The sequence below is a fragment of the Notolepis coatsorum genome (genome assembly GCF_963971535.1).
Source record: "Notolepis coatsorum genome assembly, chromosome: 3".
NCBI classification, from domain to species: domain Eukaryota; kingdom Metazoa; phylum Chordata; class Actinopteri; order Aulopiformes; family Paralepididae; genus Notolepis; species Notolepis coatsorum.
The window spans coordinates 70,858,952-70,876,809 of NC_140167.1; the positions used below are offsets into that span (position 1 = coordinate 70,858,952).

Below are 17,858 nucleotides of genomic sequence, written 5' to 3' on the forward strand. Positions count from 1 at the left end.
TTTATTAAACATTCTAGTATTAAACATTCTGATATTTTTGTGGGTCTCGTGCCACGGTCAGTGTCAACTAAGCGAGCACTCAGAAGACGCTCGCCGTTTGTCCGGGACAAGTAATATTGACGTACAGAGATTGAGAGTTTCCAGTGTGACACTGTGAGACAGGCACTTTCTGATCAGATGGAATAACGTTACTATTCGTTTGGGGAATATATATATATATTTTTCTACTTGTCCAGTCGGACAAGTTAAATTGTATTATGCTTGTCCAAATTTTTTTTTTACTTGTCCAGGACAATAGGACAAGCCTTAACACATTCCCTGCCACGCACTTTCAGCATCTTATACCATTCTCTGCCAGTACTGTAAGTCTATGGAGATGTTCACCTTCTTTGCAGGGCTATAACTTTTTAAATTGTATTGCTAAATTGACATTACTATGGCCCATTCAACATCGATTATCTATCGTTCAGGATGTAGGAACGTTTTACTTTTTCATTCACACATTCATACGAAAATACCGTCTAGAATATAAATATGTTTTTATCGTTTTCTGCAGTAATTCCTAGAACGTGAGATATAGGCATAAATGCATATATAGATTATCAAATGCCGTTTGTTGCCGATCCACGATATATTAAAAATTTCAACTGTACATGGTCCTAAACGTTATGACTGATCATTCACGGATGAACGGAGGGGGGGGGGGGGGGTCATTTATAATTCCGTGATCGTCGTTAAATGCTTTATGTAGTATGGGTGATATATAGATCAGAGCAGTTTGTATGGATAATAATAAACAAACAGGCTGAAAGTAACGTCAGCCTCCTCTTACCGTTGGGCGATGAGACTGGAGCAAAAAGATCCCAGTTATTTGATGGGGATCGAGTCGATCCATTTCCGGTTTGTATAATACTAATACACGCCCAAATCATGTCGATTATTGAGTTATGGCAGCGATCCATATCCACAGTGTGTGGCTAGAGTCCTGCGACGATATGCGAGTGGCCGGACGCATTTAGAAGACGCACCGATATCCAACCGGCCATTTCCGGTTTGGCAACTCGCTGATCATCCACCAGGGGGCAGTATTGAAGCGTTGCAGAGTTGTGTCGGCTCACACAGCATCAGACCAGGCTCCGTGAGGGAAATATGAATACCATGGCAAAAAAATATGAAATATGATCTCAATAACGTCGTACGCCGTGGAGGGAGCATCCCTGTCTCCAAATGCTGTTTGAGAAGTCTATAGTTAAATACATGTCCTGTATTCAGAATACAACGCTACAGGGTTCCAATGAAATACAGGAAAAGACCTGAATAGGTAAAAACAATCTGCTTCTGTTGTGACATGGACTCATCATGCAGACTTGATCATGCATATTTATTACAGCACTATGTTATCAATACACATTTATAAAATTAGGCATATTTAGCCAAAATATGTTGCCAGAAAATTCGCCTACCCACGACCCAACTTTGTGTTGTGACCCGTAGTTTGAGAACCGCTGGTTTAGGGAAAGCCCTGTGTCACACACGGTTCCTGATTTGGGGTAACCGATACTCCATGCCCGTTATCAGCCCTACACCAGATACCGCCATCGGGATGCGGTGTTCAGTGCATGGAGGCTTAATGACGTGTTTGTGATTGCAGGCCTTGCAGCACGGCTTCTTCGACTTCGAGACCTTTGACGTGGACGAGTATGAGCACTACGAGGTCAGTACAGACGCCACACGTTCAAGTCCATCCCCTTTCAACTACTCATTCCATGTACATCCTCTGTCTGCCACCATCACAGATAACTTAAAACACTGCCACCATGTCATATTTCTTCCTTTTGAGAACTGATGAACTACACGATAAAGGCACATTCAAGGCCTTTCTACACCTTAGTTAATGAGCTACAGGTCTATATCACACGTTCTTTCATTTCTGTGCTGTTGATGATTCTACTTGTGAATGGAACCACTCTGATGGTAAGTACTTGTCTCATCCTAACCTCTAGATGTTCTGGTGGATGATTTGATGAATGGTAACATGCTGGCCGACCTCTTTTCTGTTGCAGCGGGTGGAAAACGGAGACTTCAACTGGATCGTGCCGGGCAAGTTCCTCGCCTTCAGCGGCCCACACCCCAAGAGTAAAATAGAAAACGGTGAGTTAAAAGGGCCCAGTCAATGGGTAGAGAACCTTCTCGATTCCCACCAGAACCTCCTCTACTCGTACTGGTCCTCCTCTCAACTTTCCTACTGTCTCAATAGAGAACCTGTTAAGAGTGGTAGACTTCCTAGAAAACAGGTAAAAAGAGCTCACATTCTCAGCTCCTCTCTTCCCCTCTGCTCCTTGTCCTGTCCAGGCTACCCACTCCATGCGCCAGAGGCCTACTTCCCCTACTTCAGGAAGCACAACGTCACCACCGTTGTGCGTCTCAACAAGAAGATCTACGACGCCCAGCGCTTTGTGGACGCCGGCTTCGACCACTGTGACCTGTTCTTCGTAGACGGAAGCACGCCCAGCGACATCATCACTCGCCGCTTCCTGCACATCTGCGAGAGTACAGGCGGCGCGGTGGCTGTCCACTGCAAGGGTGAGCCCAGCCAGAGCCCAGCCTGTCCTTGTCCTCAGGCTCCACGCCACTTAAAGCACAAGGCCAGTGTCATTTGATTTGTTTCTTCTTGTCAACACAGCCTATGAAAAATACCAAAACCTAATAATGTATTTCTGTGTATGTATGGTCCATCTAGGGAGTAAGGTTTTCCCAGATTGAGTACTCGCATTAATTACTTAGTAGTACTCAAGTAATGTTCTCCCAGATTGAATACTCTCATGGATTACTTAGTAGTACTCAAGTAATGTTCTCCCAGATTGAATACTCTCATGGATTACTTAGTAGTACTCAAATAATTGTTTAGGCAAATACATGTTTAAAATGCATCTTAAAGCGCATGACTGCAGCAATAACGAGATATTCCACGGAGTCACACACTACCGATTTGATTATGTCTCGCTCCGCGGACATAACGATGTACAGCAATATACCCAATGTGTAACAGTCAGGTGCCATTTGTAATAATTAACAATACCTGCATAGTCTTCAACAGTTCTTTCCACTCATGTCCGTATCAATACTAGTCTATGAACGCCACGCAAAATGGGCGATATGTTGTTGGCACAGTTTGGAAATGCACAAACATGAACCACTGTTTTTATCTTTTAGATGACTCTAAACTAGCTTTCAATGCAACAATGTTTTCATGGTGCACTCTCATGCTCCACAGTGTTGTCTTCATGCAACAACTCGCACCTCGCAGGATTTCAGAGCGATATTTCTGTGTCAGTGGCACAAACGAGCACATTGTTCACCCTCGACTGGAGTGTAATGTGCATTGCACACGCTCTGGGACTCTGTTCTGTTTACAACTGTACAGAGATGGAGCTTGTTGCCCTTTTAAAGTACACTTTGTAATAACTACAACAGCCCTGTGTTTCATGATAATACACTACGCTATTTAAAAACGCGTTGGAAATAATGTGTTTGTGAGCTGTATTAATGATTTCAGCAAACTATGGCATCCTGGTTGAGAGCTAAGTGTAGGAGAGAGTAGGGAGAGCATTGGGAGTAGAATAAATGCATTGTTAGGGTTTGGTCTTTTTGTTGACGATAAGAAACATATTTGATGAATTATGAACAGTATGGCTTATCCCAGACCTAAATGCTCTTAAATGAGCCGATACTGGTACTATGTCTGTACGTAGGTTGCCCAGTTCCCTCTGTGTGATTTGCAGCTGTGGATATACGTTTGGCCAGCCGATGGCAGTCTCGGTCCATTGAGACTCGCTGGTGTTATTAAAGCTGGTGTTAATTAAGTGTGTTGGATAAGGCCTGAATGAAAACCCATGGGGACCTGTTCTTAAGACTACGCCTTCCAGGAAGGCTTGATAATACAGTCCACAGTGGCAGAGCCTAGTCCTTGTGTATTTAATGGGACATCCCAATAGTGCATGCTTTATTGTAATGTAATATCCTAATGAGCTTTGCTGAATACGTCCTTCAAATACTGCCTGTATTCTTGCTCCCTCTTTCTCTAAATGTGTTTCTCTTGCGTAGTCATCTCTTGTTGGCCAAGCTGTAATGGTAAATGGACTGCATTTATATAACGGCTTTTATCCAAAGCGCTTTGCATCTCATGCCTCATGTTCACTTCACTCGTACATTCGCACACAGACGGCGGAGGTGACCCTGCAAGGTGCCGACCTACTCATCAGGAGCAGTTAGGGGGTTAAGTGTCTTGCATGGTTGCCTCCGCCATTGGTGTGAGTGAATGTGAGGTATAAGTTGTAAAGCGCTTTGGATCAAAGGGTTATATAAATGCTGCCATTTATTTTGCAGCTTGGCCGTTTAGTGACAACCCACTCGCTCTTTTCCCCATGTCTCTGTTTTCACGGTTTTGCCCTCTGGCTCTTGTGTCACCTCAGCGGGCCTGGGCCGGACCGGCACGCTGATCGGCTGTTACCTGATGAAGCACTACCGCTTCACCGTAGGGGAGACCATCGCCTGGATCAGAATCTGCCGACCCGGCTCGGTCATCGGACCCCAGCAGCACTTCCTGGAAGAGTGAGTCCTCCAGAACCGGCCACGTCGTCACAGGACGACGCGGTCCACGTGAGCCCAAGCTCCCTTTCACCGAACATGGAAACTGAGTGTATGAAGCTCTGGCTTTAGTCCTCCTCCCATACAGAGTCATCCTCACATGGTCTCTCAGTGTATGAAGCTCTGGCTTTAGTCCTCCTCCCATACAGAGTCATCCTCACATGGTCTCTCAGTGTATGAAGCTCTGGCTTTAGTCCTACCATACAGAGTCATCATCACATGGTCTCTCAGTGTATGAAGCTCTGGCTTTAGTCCTCCCATACAGAGTCATCCTCACATGGTCTCTCAGTGTATGAAGCTCTGGCTTTAGTCCTACCATACAGAGTCATCCTCACATGGTCTCTCAGTGTATGAAGCTCTGGCTTTAGTCCTACCATACAGAGTCATCATCACATGGTCTCTCGGCCACTTAGCAAGCAACATCTCAGCACTGTAACCTAGCAACAGCACTAAAGATTGTACGAGAGCATGGTGTTTAACGAGAGTCACGTGTGGCTTTTAAATGTTGCCAAATGACTGCTGGAAATCTGAGCACACGCTGTCTTCAAATATCAGTTTAACCAAAATGCAATTAGCGATTGGGCGAGCACTTTTGAAAACAGTTAAGCGTTATTGAGTAACCAAGTGTTTGGATGGAGATTTTACACACCAGAGCAGATGAGATACATGGGTTAATTTAGTCTGCAGTCAGCTGCTGTGTGTCTCCAGGGCACTGAGGGACAACATATGCACACGTGTGTTATGGCAGGGTTCTCACTCCTGGAAAACTCAGACTAGATTTCCAGTCAAAACATGGAAAATGTACTTAAAATCAACCAAATATCCTGGAAAATAACCTATGTTGTCCTGGGAACTTGTACTTGTATTTTAGCCCCTCACTCAGATCACCTATGTAAACCTAAGTCTGTATTTGGTTTGAAACTTGTGGTAGGAGGACTATAGCAGCACTGCCTAATATGTGGCCCACGCTCCCTTTGTTTTGGCCGCCATGGCATTTGACAAGCTCATGCTTATTAAGTGCTGTGAAATCGTACCCGTAATGACTACAAGAGGAGGCCAGATGACCTTATTGTACAGATAGCAGTGATGGGTGTAGCAGTCACCTGTAACAAACCTGAGACACTTCATCATGAACCCGGCATCATTTATAAAGAGACTAAAACTGGGATTAAATGTGTCACTGGATTGTCGAGAAACATTCCCAGAAAATCCTGGAAGATTATTTCTCAAAGAGTGGGAAACCTGTGTGGGTGCATTACATCAAAAGTTGATATAGTGCTTGTAATGTAATATGAAGTGTGACTGTTGGCAGATTGTGGTTCTCAAGTTCAATATTTAATAGTTATTATTGTTATAATTATTATAATAATTATTTTAGCTTGCAAGGAGTTAACCCCACTGTAAACATCCGGCAAACGCATATTCTCAAAAAAAAGAAAAAAGAGGGTTTAGTCGTTTAATCACGTCAAATTGCTTTCGCTCTGTGATGCGAGGGAGGATTTTTTTCCAATATGATTAATTACACCCAATGCACTTGTGCTCTCAACATGCTTCTGCTGTATCTCACACACGATGAGGGGTTCATGCATATCATGCACCCTTGTTTTCGACAGCCGTGTGACGTGTGCACAGAGAGGCCCGCTCGAGTAGGAGTTGAAATGAGAGTAGGTGATGGATTATTCAGTAGGGCTGCCATAGCAAGCTGGATGAAGAGAGGTCCAAGGTCACAACCTGATTAATGGCCAAGTGTCCTGATGTCTTGAATCAGAAAGAGAACATCTTGTTTTTAAATCTTTTAATCTTAAAATTCTAAACTTTAATCTGTATGCACTATGCACGTGTGCTGGGACGTGTCACGTGTCAAACTGTGGGAACCTTTCTTAACTTTGCTGACGAGTGCAGGTTTCCCAGACTGTGTTTGGGGCACGGTATGAAAGCAAGTCTGTCATCATGGCTGAAGCTGAACAGACCTGTAGGTCCTTCAATGTTGTTGTTGTGTTCTGGTGGGGTGGCAGAGATTAAAACGGCTTCCCCCTGGACTGTGTTGTGCCTGTCACCTTGGTCTTATCTCTCCCGGCATAGTTTCCACACCGGAACACGGTCCATGCTATGTGCAAGTTCATTCCTCTGCCAACACTGTCCAGGCCTAACACCGCCTCGGCTCTGAAATACAAATTCGTTCCAAAAAAGTCTACTGCTTTGAAGGAGAGAGAAAAAAAACACTCACGCAGGCAAAATGATTGCTAGCATTAAAGTACAACTCTTTCTTGAGTATAATTTTAATTAACAATCTTAAGACATTTGCATCCAAAAATGGGTAACATTTTAGGGCGGCATCCTTTTATTTATTTGTGTTTATTTTAAAACCTTTGGAAAATGTTCTCATGGATTGATCATTAATGAAAAGCCCATCATCATACTGTTATTGCTACATGGCAACTCTTTCCAAATCCAGTGTCTGATAGAGCCATATGAAATCCGCGTTCACGGAATCGCGGACGGAATCGCGGAATTAACCAATAAAAATGGAATCAACTGCAAAACGTGGAATATTGCAGAATTTGGCCTAATCTGGACTGAAATTTCGTTTTTGGGTGGAACGTTTGGTGCACACGCGACCGGGGAGGCGGGGACGCTACAGCGTGTTACACACAACACAGCCGCGGTGCTCAAGCGTCTGGCTGCTTCAGTGTTAACATCGTCAAGAAGCTAAACTATTCCCCAATAAGCCCTCAATTCAGAGCAGAACAGTATCCTAATGACTTTTATGCCTCCGGTGATAAGGTGTTTTGCTAATTCTGTCAACATTCCGTGGACTGGACCCGCAAAAACACTTGCGACACTATTGTGATTAAATAGCTATAACGTTAGGACGTTTAGCGTCTAGCTAAATCTAGTGCACCCATCCATTTCATTATACACTGCCCTTTATAAACTAAATACACTTAAATAGCTATGTAACGTTATAGGACTATCTATGGAAATGATAGCTTCTAGAAGTTCTAGCTAAATCTGGTGCACCCATATTTGTTTAATGCAAACGATTGTCATTATACACTGCCCTTTATAATCTAAATAAACTTAAATAGCTATGAAACGTTACAGTACATAGGACTATAGATGGAAATGATAGCTTCTTGCTAAATCTAGTGCACCCATCCATTTGTTTAATGCAAACGATTGCCATTATACACTGTCCTTTATAAACGAAATAAACTAAACTAAAGGTGCCTAAATTATGCATTACTAAATTTCATCACAATATAATAGATATAGCTAGGTTACTGACATTGTCATTGTGATAATGTCAGTAATAGCTAGCTGTATCTATTGTTTACACTTGAAATATGTATTTTTATTTTGTCACAATATTAATTGAAAAATATTGTGTAAAATTGAACTGTATTTCTGAGTTGCAGCACTTAAAAACATTAAATGGACTGTTATATCTTATTCAATTGTGGACATTTATTCATTCCCACTTATTAGACACTATTTCTGATGGTAAAATGAGCATAAAAGGCAAAATACAGAATTCTGAAATATTAAAACGAAAAAAATGGAATTTGGGAAAAAATTAAATTTAATTTGGAAAATAATAAAACGGATTTCATATGGCTCTAGTGTCTGAGTTGTAAAACCACCAATGTGGCATGGCGATCATAACGCACTCCCACAGGGAATGAGCCAATCACAATCTGGCGTGGAGATGATAACGCACTCCCACAGGGAATGAGCCAATCACAATTGTGCGACTTAAACATACCTTTTGTTTTTGTTTCTTTATGAAGCATGTATCGTTGTTTTGCAGTAAAACATATTCAATTGGAATATGGTTATTATTTGCGCACGATTTACTCATTCAGAGCCATGCCCATATGATCAAATTAGGGCTTCTATGCCAGCACTTTACTCAATGGGAGGACGAGGATATTTGCGAACGCTTAAACTATATCTTAAATTATGGCTATGGGTCGAATACACCCGTCGCTTATCAATGACTTGCTTGCAGTCAAGATGTACGAAACGGATTGTTTTTTCATCGGTACATTTCCGTTTGATACCGTTTTGAATATGAGTATAGTTTTGGAGATTTCTAGTAATTCCAGAGAAATACGCGATAATCGCCCTTTAGTGGAATACACAAAACACGTTGTCATTTTTCGGCTGATTTATGAATCGTTTTCAAATAAACGCTAGATTATCGAGAGTATATGTGTCCTTATGCACGATACAAAAGCGGGCTGAAAAATCGCTTATTCGTGACTTGCTCAGTGCTAACGTCACACACACACACACACTCCGATGGCGGTGATAGGAACATCTGATTAACCCAAGATTCGTAACATAAATTCCTTACCTCACATCAGATGTTCTGCAAAAAGATTAATCCAATTCCTGATCGCCATTCCAAATATCGATCGCGTTTATTGATCCAACGTTATAGTCCAAAACACATAATCGACGCTGCTCTGAGTGTCCTCAGTCAATGTGGTAACACGATACTGCTTGCCCGAGTTTGACTGCTGATGCATGTACTCTGCCAGCATGTTTAATATCCATAATACTAAAGGTTTGACTAAGATTTTTATGAAACTGCATTGTAAAAAAGAAATAAAAAAAAAGTAAAAAAAAAAAAATCTCGAAGACACTCTGATGTCACGAGAGGGTGACCAGGTGTCCCCCTTTTTGTACTGTTATTTATTGTTTTAAATATTCAAACTTTATCACTTGACAGTAATGTCTTGTGTTCGATTTTAATTTTTTGCTTCGAAAAGAGGGACATCCTCTCAATATGTGGGACGCGGTCTCAAATGGTGGGACAGTTCAACCAAAAGGGGGACACCTGGTCACCGGCGCCGCCATCTTGGTATAGGGGGGCCATACGGATTTCTACCATCAAATGCATGCGTTGAGGTCCGTTTTTATTACATGTTTTATCACATTCTTGTTCATTTCATAACATTTTCATACGATTTGTTTTGAAAATATTGAGGCCAACATGGCATTTCACTATTTCGAAAGCCTTTCTGGTGATTCTAAGGCGAGATATGATTCAAAGAAGCTCCCCCTGATTGACTTGACATAATGTCCATACAAAACACATACAGACATGGCCATCTCTCGAATACCCAAATTGAAGCTGCTATGTTACGTTTTGTACTAATAACAAAACAAACACAGAAATCCAAATCGCAAGTTTTATACCATCACGGAGGAAAAAGTGTCTGGCGGCTAACGTTCGGCTAACTAGCTCTGGTGTTGTGGTCGTGGTAGCTACATGCTAAGCTAACGGTAATCGCATCATATCGAACCGATAGGAGCTTATCTTATCTAATCTTACGTGGTGGTACCACGTGTGCCACTACCCGATCAAACATCCACGTAAGATTAGATAAGATAAGCTCCTATCGGTTCGATATGATGTGATTAACGTTAGCTTAGCATGTAGCTACCACGACCACAACAGCAGAGCGAGTTAGCCGAACGTTAGCCACAGCCACTTTTTCCTCCGTGATGGTATAAAACTTGCGATTTGGATTTCTGTTTTTGTCATTAGTACAGCGCGTAACACAGCAGCTCTTTGGCATTGTGAAGGACTGAAGAAAATTCCGCTTGATTGTCTTTCATTTGCCGCTTTAACGATCCGTTTCTGCACTAAATGAACCGTACACAATGTACCAGGCTGGGCAGTTTTCCCCCATGCTGCAGTTGCGTAGCAACAACAGGCAGGAAGTTGACTTCGAGAATGCAGTTTCATAAAAATCTTAGTCAAACCTTTAGTATTATGGATATTAAACATGCTGGCAGAGTACATGCATCCATGTTGTCGTGAACATTTTAATTAAATAAAGAAATTCCCTATCCATAGTCGCCGTGGGAAAGAATAAAATAAAACATTTAATTAAATTAATTCCCTACCTACCCATGGCCTTAACTGACAACCAACAGGAACCAACATTTTTTTTTAGGCCTAATGGTTCGGGGGTCCCGAAAACGATTCAATGCGATCGGGTGAAGCCCTAGGTTCAGGTTAGTAGAAAAGAGCGCCCGGAGCGTTTACAGCGTGGCACCCGGTCTGGAACAGGGGTTACTGCATTCTCGATACAGCGCTACTAGCAGGATCTGGCCGTTACTGCACCTTCGGAGTCCCAGTATGCATTTTACAGGCAACATCCAGCTCCCTGACATTGAATAGGTTATTAACATTGAATAAAAGGGAAAACGATCTAAAAACGTATGGCCGTTAACCGCTGGCTCCCAATAACGTATATACGTGGTGTTAATGGACGAGATATTTTCATGTAAATATGCCAGATTATAGCCAAAGGCTAATATCCCTTTGCAGGTTGATGTTAACAGAGCAATTACAAATGTACATAAACTTCTAAATCACAAGAACAGACAAGTTACTAAATTACATAAACTTCACAACCATAAGAAATAGACAATAGATGAAACTGACAATGACGATATAATATGTGTGATGTGAGACAAACAATTTTAATGTGCTTTAGGTACCAAGTGTTAAAGTGACTGGTGCCTGTGCTAATGTGCTCATTTTATTGCCCTTGAATTTTACAGTGCTGGAATAGATTGCACGTTAATTGCACATTGCCCTTTTGCGCTAAATGCCAGTATTGCACCAGCCATTGAGCATACATGATGTGTTTATGTGCCTTCTGCAGAAAGTCCTATACAAACTATTGTCATTTAAAATGCTTACTCACAGAGCAGGTTGGTCCTCGCTCTCGTGCTCTGACTCCTCACTCTTTCTCATGCTCTGACTCCTTGCTCTTTCTCATGCTCTGACTCCTCACTCTTTCTCATGCTCTGACTCTGTGCTCTTTCTCATGCTCTGACTCCTTGCTCTTTCTCATGCTCTGACTCCTCACTCTTTCTCATGCTCTGACTCCTTGCTCTTTCTCATGCTCTGACTCCTTGCTCTTTCTCATGCTCTGACTCCTTGCTCTTTCTCATGCTCTGACTCCTCACTCATTCTCATGCTCTGACTCCTCACTCTTTCTCATGCTCTGACTCCTCACTCTTTCTCATGCTCTGACTCCTCACTCTTTCTCATGCTCTGACTCCTCACTCTTTCTCATGCTCTGACTCCTCACTCTTTCTCATGCTCTGACTCCTTGCTCTTTATCTTGCTCTTTCTCATGCTCTGACTCCTCGCATCTTTCTCATGACTCCTTGCTCTTTCTCATGCTCTGATTCCTCGCTCTTTCTCATGACTCCTTGCTCTTTATCTTGCTCTTTCTCATGCTCTGACTCCTCGCATCTTTCTCATGACTCCTTGCTCTTTCTCATGCTCTGACTCCTCGCATCTTTCTCATGACTCCTTGCTCTTTCTCGTGCTCTGACTCCTCACATCTTTCTCATGACTCCTTGCTCTTTCTCATGCTCTGACTCCTCGCATCTTTCTCATGACTCCTTGCTCTTTCTCATGCTCTGACTCCTCGCATCTTTCTCATGACTCCTTGCCCTGTGTGTGTTTCAGGAAGCTGGCGTCTCTATGGATGCAGGGTGACGTGCAGCGCTCCCAGCAGAAGCCCAAGCTGCTGGAGGACAGAGGCGTGTCCCACCTCATCTCCAGTATGGATGACCTCGGCCTCAACCCTGCCCCCACCACCACCATCTGCAGGTCCCCCAGCTCTGACCACCTGCAAGAGGTGGGTCCACACATGGCACGCGGGGTAAACGTATTGGCTGAAGCGGAGCACCGATCCAAGCCGTGACGGTTACTGGGTGCGGTGGGATCCAGACCATTCAGGTTACTGGGCGCGGTGGGATCCAGACCATTCAGGTTACTGAGCGCTGTGAGATCCAGACCATTCAGGTTACTGGACACGGTGAGATCCAGACCATTCAGGTTACTGAGCGCTGTGAGATCCAGACCATTCAGGTTACTGAGCGCTGTGAGATCCAGACCATTCAGGTTACTGGACGCGGTGAGATCCAGACCATTCAGGTTACTGAGCGCTGTGAGATCCAGACCATTCAGGTTACTGAGCGCTGTGAGATCCAGACCATTCAGATTACTGGACGCGGTGGGATCCAGACCATTCAGGTTACTGGACGCGGTGAGATCCAGACCATTCAGGTTACTGAGCGCTGTGGGATCCAGACCATTCAGGTTACTGGACGCGGTGAGATCCAGACCATTCAGGTTACTGGACGCGGTGGGATCCAGACCATTCAAACTTCTATGCGTCAAAGTCGGGGAGAACATTTTTGATTAGATATTACATGTGGCTCTCTGTGTCGGAATAAAGCTTTTGTGGAAATTCTCGAGTAATAATGGACCTCATTCTCAAACATTTTCTTAAGTGTCTTCTTAAATATCACTAGCTCCTTATAAGAGCATTTTTTAAACTGCGTTCGAGAATGAGGTCCAATATCTTATTTTAGTACTGGTGTAGTATTTTCTTCTACAGTACACTTATTTCCATTCAGCCAATCTGGGCTGTTAAAATAAGATAAGATATACCTGATCCCCTTGGGGGAAATTCAGGCGTCATAGCAGCATGGGGGAGGGGAAGTGCAGGTATGGTCAGGGTAATAGTAGAAAGACATGAATACAAAATGTATCTGAATATAAAGATATGAAACAGTGTAAACAATATGATTAACTCTGAATATAGAAATATGAGTACAATAGTAAAACGATATACACAAGGTGCAGGTCATGGTCTATATACCCTAACTGGCATGATATAGTCAGTGCAGGTTTTGGTGGTTAAGAGTCAGACGGAGCGTGTTGGTCACTAAATACAGTTGACTTGTTAAATATTCTTGACCATATAAAGTGGGGTATATTCACATATATTTTGGATTGGGCCTTTAAATTTAGTTCACTGGTCTATTGGGGCATATTATTTACAGAAAACAATAGTCCTTTTGACCTTGTGTTATGGATATTGGCCTTGGCACACTCATCACCCATTTGCTATTAGGTGACAGGTAAATACTAGGGATGAATTTATGTCAAGGATTGCAATGCCTCGCTTAAATGAAGTTAACTTTTCACCTGGATAACGTCAACATTCAGGGTGAATGTAATGTGAGAAATTGGGATTAAAAAGAAAATATATATATATATATATTTTTTTTTATTTTGGTCTGGTCTGCCGTTCTGCAGCTAGATACTATTGGTTTGTTTTGGCAAAATTCTTCTGCTCTGTGTGACAATAAATAAATGAATGATGATATGCAATTTAAAACCAAAACTAAGGCCTCAGTATGAGTTTAAGACGTGAACATGGTCATGTTTGTTGAATAAAAAAAAGAAATAAAAAATAAAAATAAAAAAAATAATAATTCCAGATTTTTTATTTATTTATTTTTGCCGATGCCGATCTTCGGAAAATCACGTGATCGGCCCCGATCACGTGATCGGATCGGGACATCCCTAGTAAATACTATGGAAAACTGCAAGCCAAGCCCTAATGAATAAAAAGATGCATTTTACCCTCCTCCACAGAATGAGTTCGGAGAGAACGTGCCGTCTATGACCCAGGGAGATAAACTGCGAGCCTTAAAGAGCCGGCGGCAGCCTCGCGCGGCCACCACAGGAGCCCTGAGGTAGGAGCTCCCCACCCCATCTTGTCCAGAAAAGATGTAGACATTACCTGTACTCTAAGTGAGCAAGGGCTGTCGGAGCTGAGCTGAACACAGTCAGGGCAGGACTCACTGCAGTTGGTTCTGAGTCAGGGCAGGACTCACTGCAGTTGGTTCTGAGTCAGGGGAGGACTCACTGCAGTTGGTTCTGAGTCAGGGGAGGACTCACTGCAGTTGGTTCTGAGTCAGGGGAGGACTCACTGCAGTTGGTTCTGAGTCAGGGGAGGACTCACTGCAGTTGGTTCTGAGTCAGGGGAGGACTCACTGCAGTTGGTTCTGAGTCTGGAGAGGACTCTTCCTCACTGCAGTTGGTTCTGAGTCAGGAGAGGACTCACTGCAGTTGGTTCTGAGTCTGGAGAGGACTCTTCCTCACTGCAGTTGGTTCTGAGTCAGGAGAGGACTCACTGCAGTTGGTTCTGAGTCTGGAGAGGACTCTTCCTCACTGCAGTTGGTTCTGAGTCAGGAGAGGACTCACTGCAGTTGGTTCTGAGTCTGGAGAGGACTCTTCCTCACTGCAGTTGGTTCTGAGTCAGGAGAGGACTCACTGCAGTTGGTTCTGAGTCTGGAGAGGACTCTTCCTCACTGCAGTTGGTTCTGAGTCAGGAGAGGACTCACTGCAGTTGGTTCTGAGTCTGGAGAGGACTCTTCCTCACTGCAGTTGGTTCTGAGTCAGGAGAGGACTCACTGCAGTTGGTTCTGAGTCTGGAGAGGACTCTTCCTCACTGCAGTTGGTTCTGAGTCAGGAGAGGACTCACTGCAGTTGGTTCTGAGTCTGGAGAGGACTCTTCCTCACTGCAGTTGGTTCTGAGTCAGGAGAGGACTCACTGCAGTTGGTTCTGAGTCTGGAGAGGACTCTTCCTCACTGCAGTTGGTTCTGAGTCAGGAGAGGACTCACTGCAGTTGGTTCTGAGTCTGGAGAGGACTCTTCCTCACTGCAGTTGGTTCTGAGTCAGGAGAGGACTCACTGCAGTTGGTTCTGAGTCTGCGGAGGACTCTTCCTCAATCAGCTCTCCTTATTACAGTTGCCACTTCTCTTTTGTGGTTTCAAAATAACGTGACATTAATTTATTAATTTCACCTTAATTTATTATCTTTTCATCTTGTTTCAGACTTGAAGAAATGAAAGTGCACACCAGGTCACCGTCCCAACCTTTCAGGTAAGGATATTACTGTTAGAGGTGCCCTTGAGCAGCTGGTTGTACTGGGCAGCTCCCAGTCATAGAGGAGCTGGTTGTACTGGGCAGCTCCCAGTCGTAGAGGGGCTGGTTGTACTGGGCAGCTCCCAGTCGTAGAGGGGCTGGTTGTACTGGGCAGCTCCCAGTCGTAGAGGGGCTGGTTGTACTGGGCTTCTCCGAGTCGTAGAGGGGCTGGTTGTACTGGGCTTCTCGAGTCGTAGAGGAGCTGGTTGTACTGGGCTTCTCGAGTCGTAGAGGGGCTGGTTGTACTGGGCTTCTCGAGTCGTAGAGGAGCTGGTTGTACTGGGCTTCTCGAGTCGTAGAGGGGCTGGTTGTACTGGGCTTCTCGAGTCGTAGAGGGGCTGGTTGTACTGGGCTTCTCCGAGTCGTAGAGGGGCTGGTTGTACTGGGCTTCTCGAGTCGTAGAGGAGCTGGTTGTACTGGGCTTCTCGAGTCGTAGAGGGGCTGGTTGTACTGGGCTTCTCCGAGTCGTAGAGCAGCTGGTTGTACTGGGCAGCTCCCAGTCGTAGAGGGGCTGGTTGTACTGGGCTTCTCCGAGTCGTAGAGGGGCTGGTTGTACTGGGCTTCTCCGAGTCGTAGAGCAGCTGGTTGTACTGGGCAGCTCCCAGTCGTAGAGCAGCTGGTTGTACTGGGCAGCTCCCAGTCGTAGAGGGGCTGGTTGTACTGGGCTTCTCCGAGTCGTAGAGCAGCTGGTTGTACTGGGCTTCTCCCAGGTGTGAGTGGTGTGTAGCTGTATTATCTGTAGAAGGTATCCTGTACCTGCAGATCTATTGTGTGACATGTATGAATGGTAAATGGACTGCATTTATATAGAGCTTTTATCCAAAGCGCTTTACTACTTATGCCTCACATTCACTCATTCACTCACACATTCACACACCGATGGCGGAGGCGACCATGCAAGGTGCCAACCTGCTCATCGGGAGCAGTTGGGGCTTAAGTGTCTTGCTCAAGGACACTTTGACACACTGCCGGGGGTAGCAGGAATCGTACCGGGAACCTTCCAATTATCAGGCTCTATCTCCTGAGCCACTGAGTATGATCTGTGTGACACACAGTCTTCTTGAGCTGCAGGGAAATACGTCTTCTTCACCTCAACAGGGGGGGGCGGGGCAGTAGCTTCATACGCATCCATAATTCATGCTGAAGATTAATTCAAGCACATGCTAAGCCTACTCCTCACTCACTCCAGGCGACTTGAGGACACTACAGCGCCTGGAGAGAGAAGGCAATGAGAGGCTCCGTAGCAGAGCGAGAGAGAGAGAGAGCTCTTTATGGGAAAGAGAGGCTCCGTAGCAGAGAGAGAGAGAGAGAGAGAGAGAGAGAGAGAGAGAGAGAGAGAGAGAGAGAGAGAGAGAGAGAGAGAGAGAGCTCTTTATTTCAGACGAGCCTCTCCTTTTGTGTGCGAGGAGCGCCAACCTTAATTAACTTCTCTGGAAGAGGAGTGCGAGAAGAGGTCTCTCGAGCTGCTCTCTCTCCTCCCACTCCATGATCCTCACTCTGCACAGTACACACCCACTCAGGCTGTTGTTGGCGCGTGTTACATCTGTGGTCCGATACAAAGTGCTGCTAGTGCAGATCAGTCGTAGAGTCACTTCTTGGGCTCAATTTAGTATTCAGACAGAAATTTCATACAACAGATGAAACGTTTTCAGTTCAGTTTCTTAAAGATTTTGCACAGTTTAAAATGTGTGTGCATAGATTATTGTAGACCAGACTCCAACTTTTTTATACCACGACCCCATTTTGTTTAGGATTTTTTTTGTGGCGTTTTATCGCGTAGTTTCAACATGGAATATCAAAATTAAATTAAAATAAATATTATTTAAAATGTTTTACTTGCCAATGCACTGTCACCTACCCACGACCCCACTTTGGGTCGCGACCCGTAGCTTGAGAATCGCTGTTGTAGACTATACGTGGGGAAAAGTTACAAAACAGCAGTCAGAATCCCACAGATGGTAGCTTCGCACCAGTGGCTTCTCAGCCAAGCACATACACCAAATGTCTGAACCTGCGGTTCCTGTCGTACTGAGCAGGATTACTATTGCAACACATCATCAGTAGGGTAAAACTAACCTGTCTCACTTTTTGTTACAATAATTGCTCTACAGTCCAACAGCCATCACTGATGGAGAGTGTTTAGTCAGTAACATGGGTCTCCCAGTCCTCTGCAGTAAACACAAAATAATTTTTCTGGTATCCCGTTCCCATACTTATCTAATCAGGAGCGAGAACCCTAGATATTTTTTACTCATGTTATTGACCAAACACTTTATATCAGTGATGGCTGTTGGAATGTGACAGCTAACATGCAGCACCACCTGACAGCTAACATGCAGCACCACCTGAGCAGCTAACATACAGGATTTTTAAATAATTAATAAT

General features: G+C 44.1%; 1 protein-coding gene across 5 annotated transcripts in view; it reads left to right on the plus strand.

Moving 5' to 3' along the window:
- cdc14ab (cell division cycle 14Ab) overlaps window positions 1–17,858 on the plus strand; it is a gene marked incomplete at its 5' end in the record, with an annotated part of 107,140 nt that overhangs the window by 76,601 nt on the left and 12,681 nt on the right. For all 5 annotated transcript variants that reach the window (XM_084310036.1, XM_084310038.1, XM_084310035.1 and 2 more), the window contains 7 exons: window positions 1,652–1,714; window positions 2,064–2,151; window positions 2,353–2,583; window positions 4,473–4,611; window positions 12,155–12,326; window positions 14,138–14,238; window positions 15,384–15,431. In XM_084310036.1, the coding sequence (XP_084166162.1) occupies window positions 1,652–1,714; window positions 2,064–2,151; window positions 2,353–2,583; window positions 4,473–4,611; window positions 12,155–12,326; window positions 14,138–14,238; window positions 15,384–15,431 (842 nt within the window). The remainder of the gene's footprint in view (window positions 1–1,651; window positions 1,715–2,063; window positions 2,152–2,352; window positions 2,584–4,472; window positions 4,612–12,154; window positions 12,327–14,137; window positions 14,239–15,383; window positions 15,432–17,858) is intronic.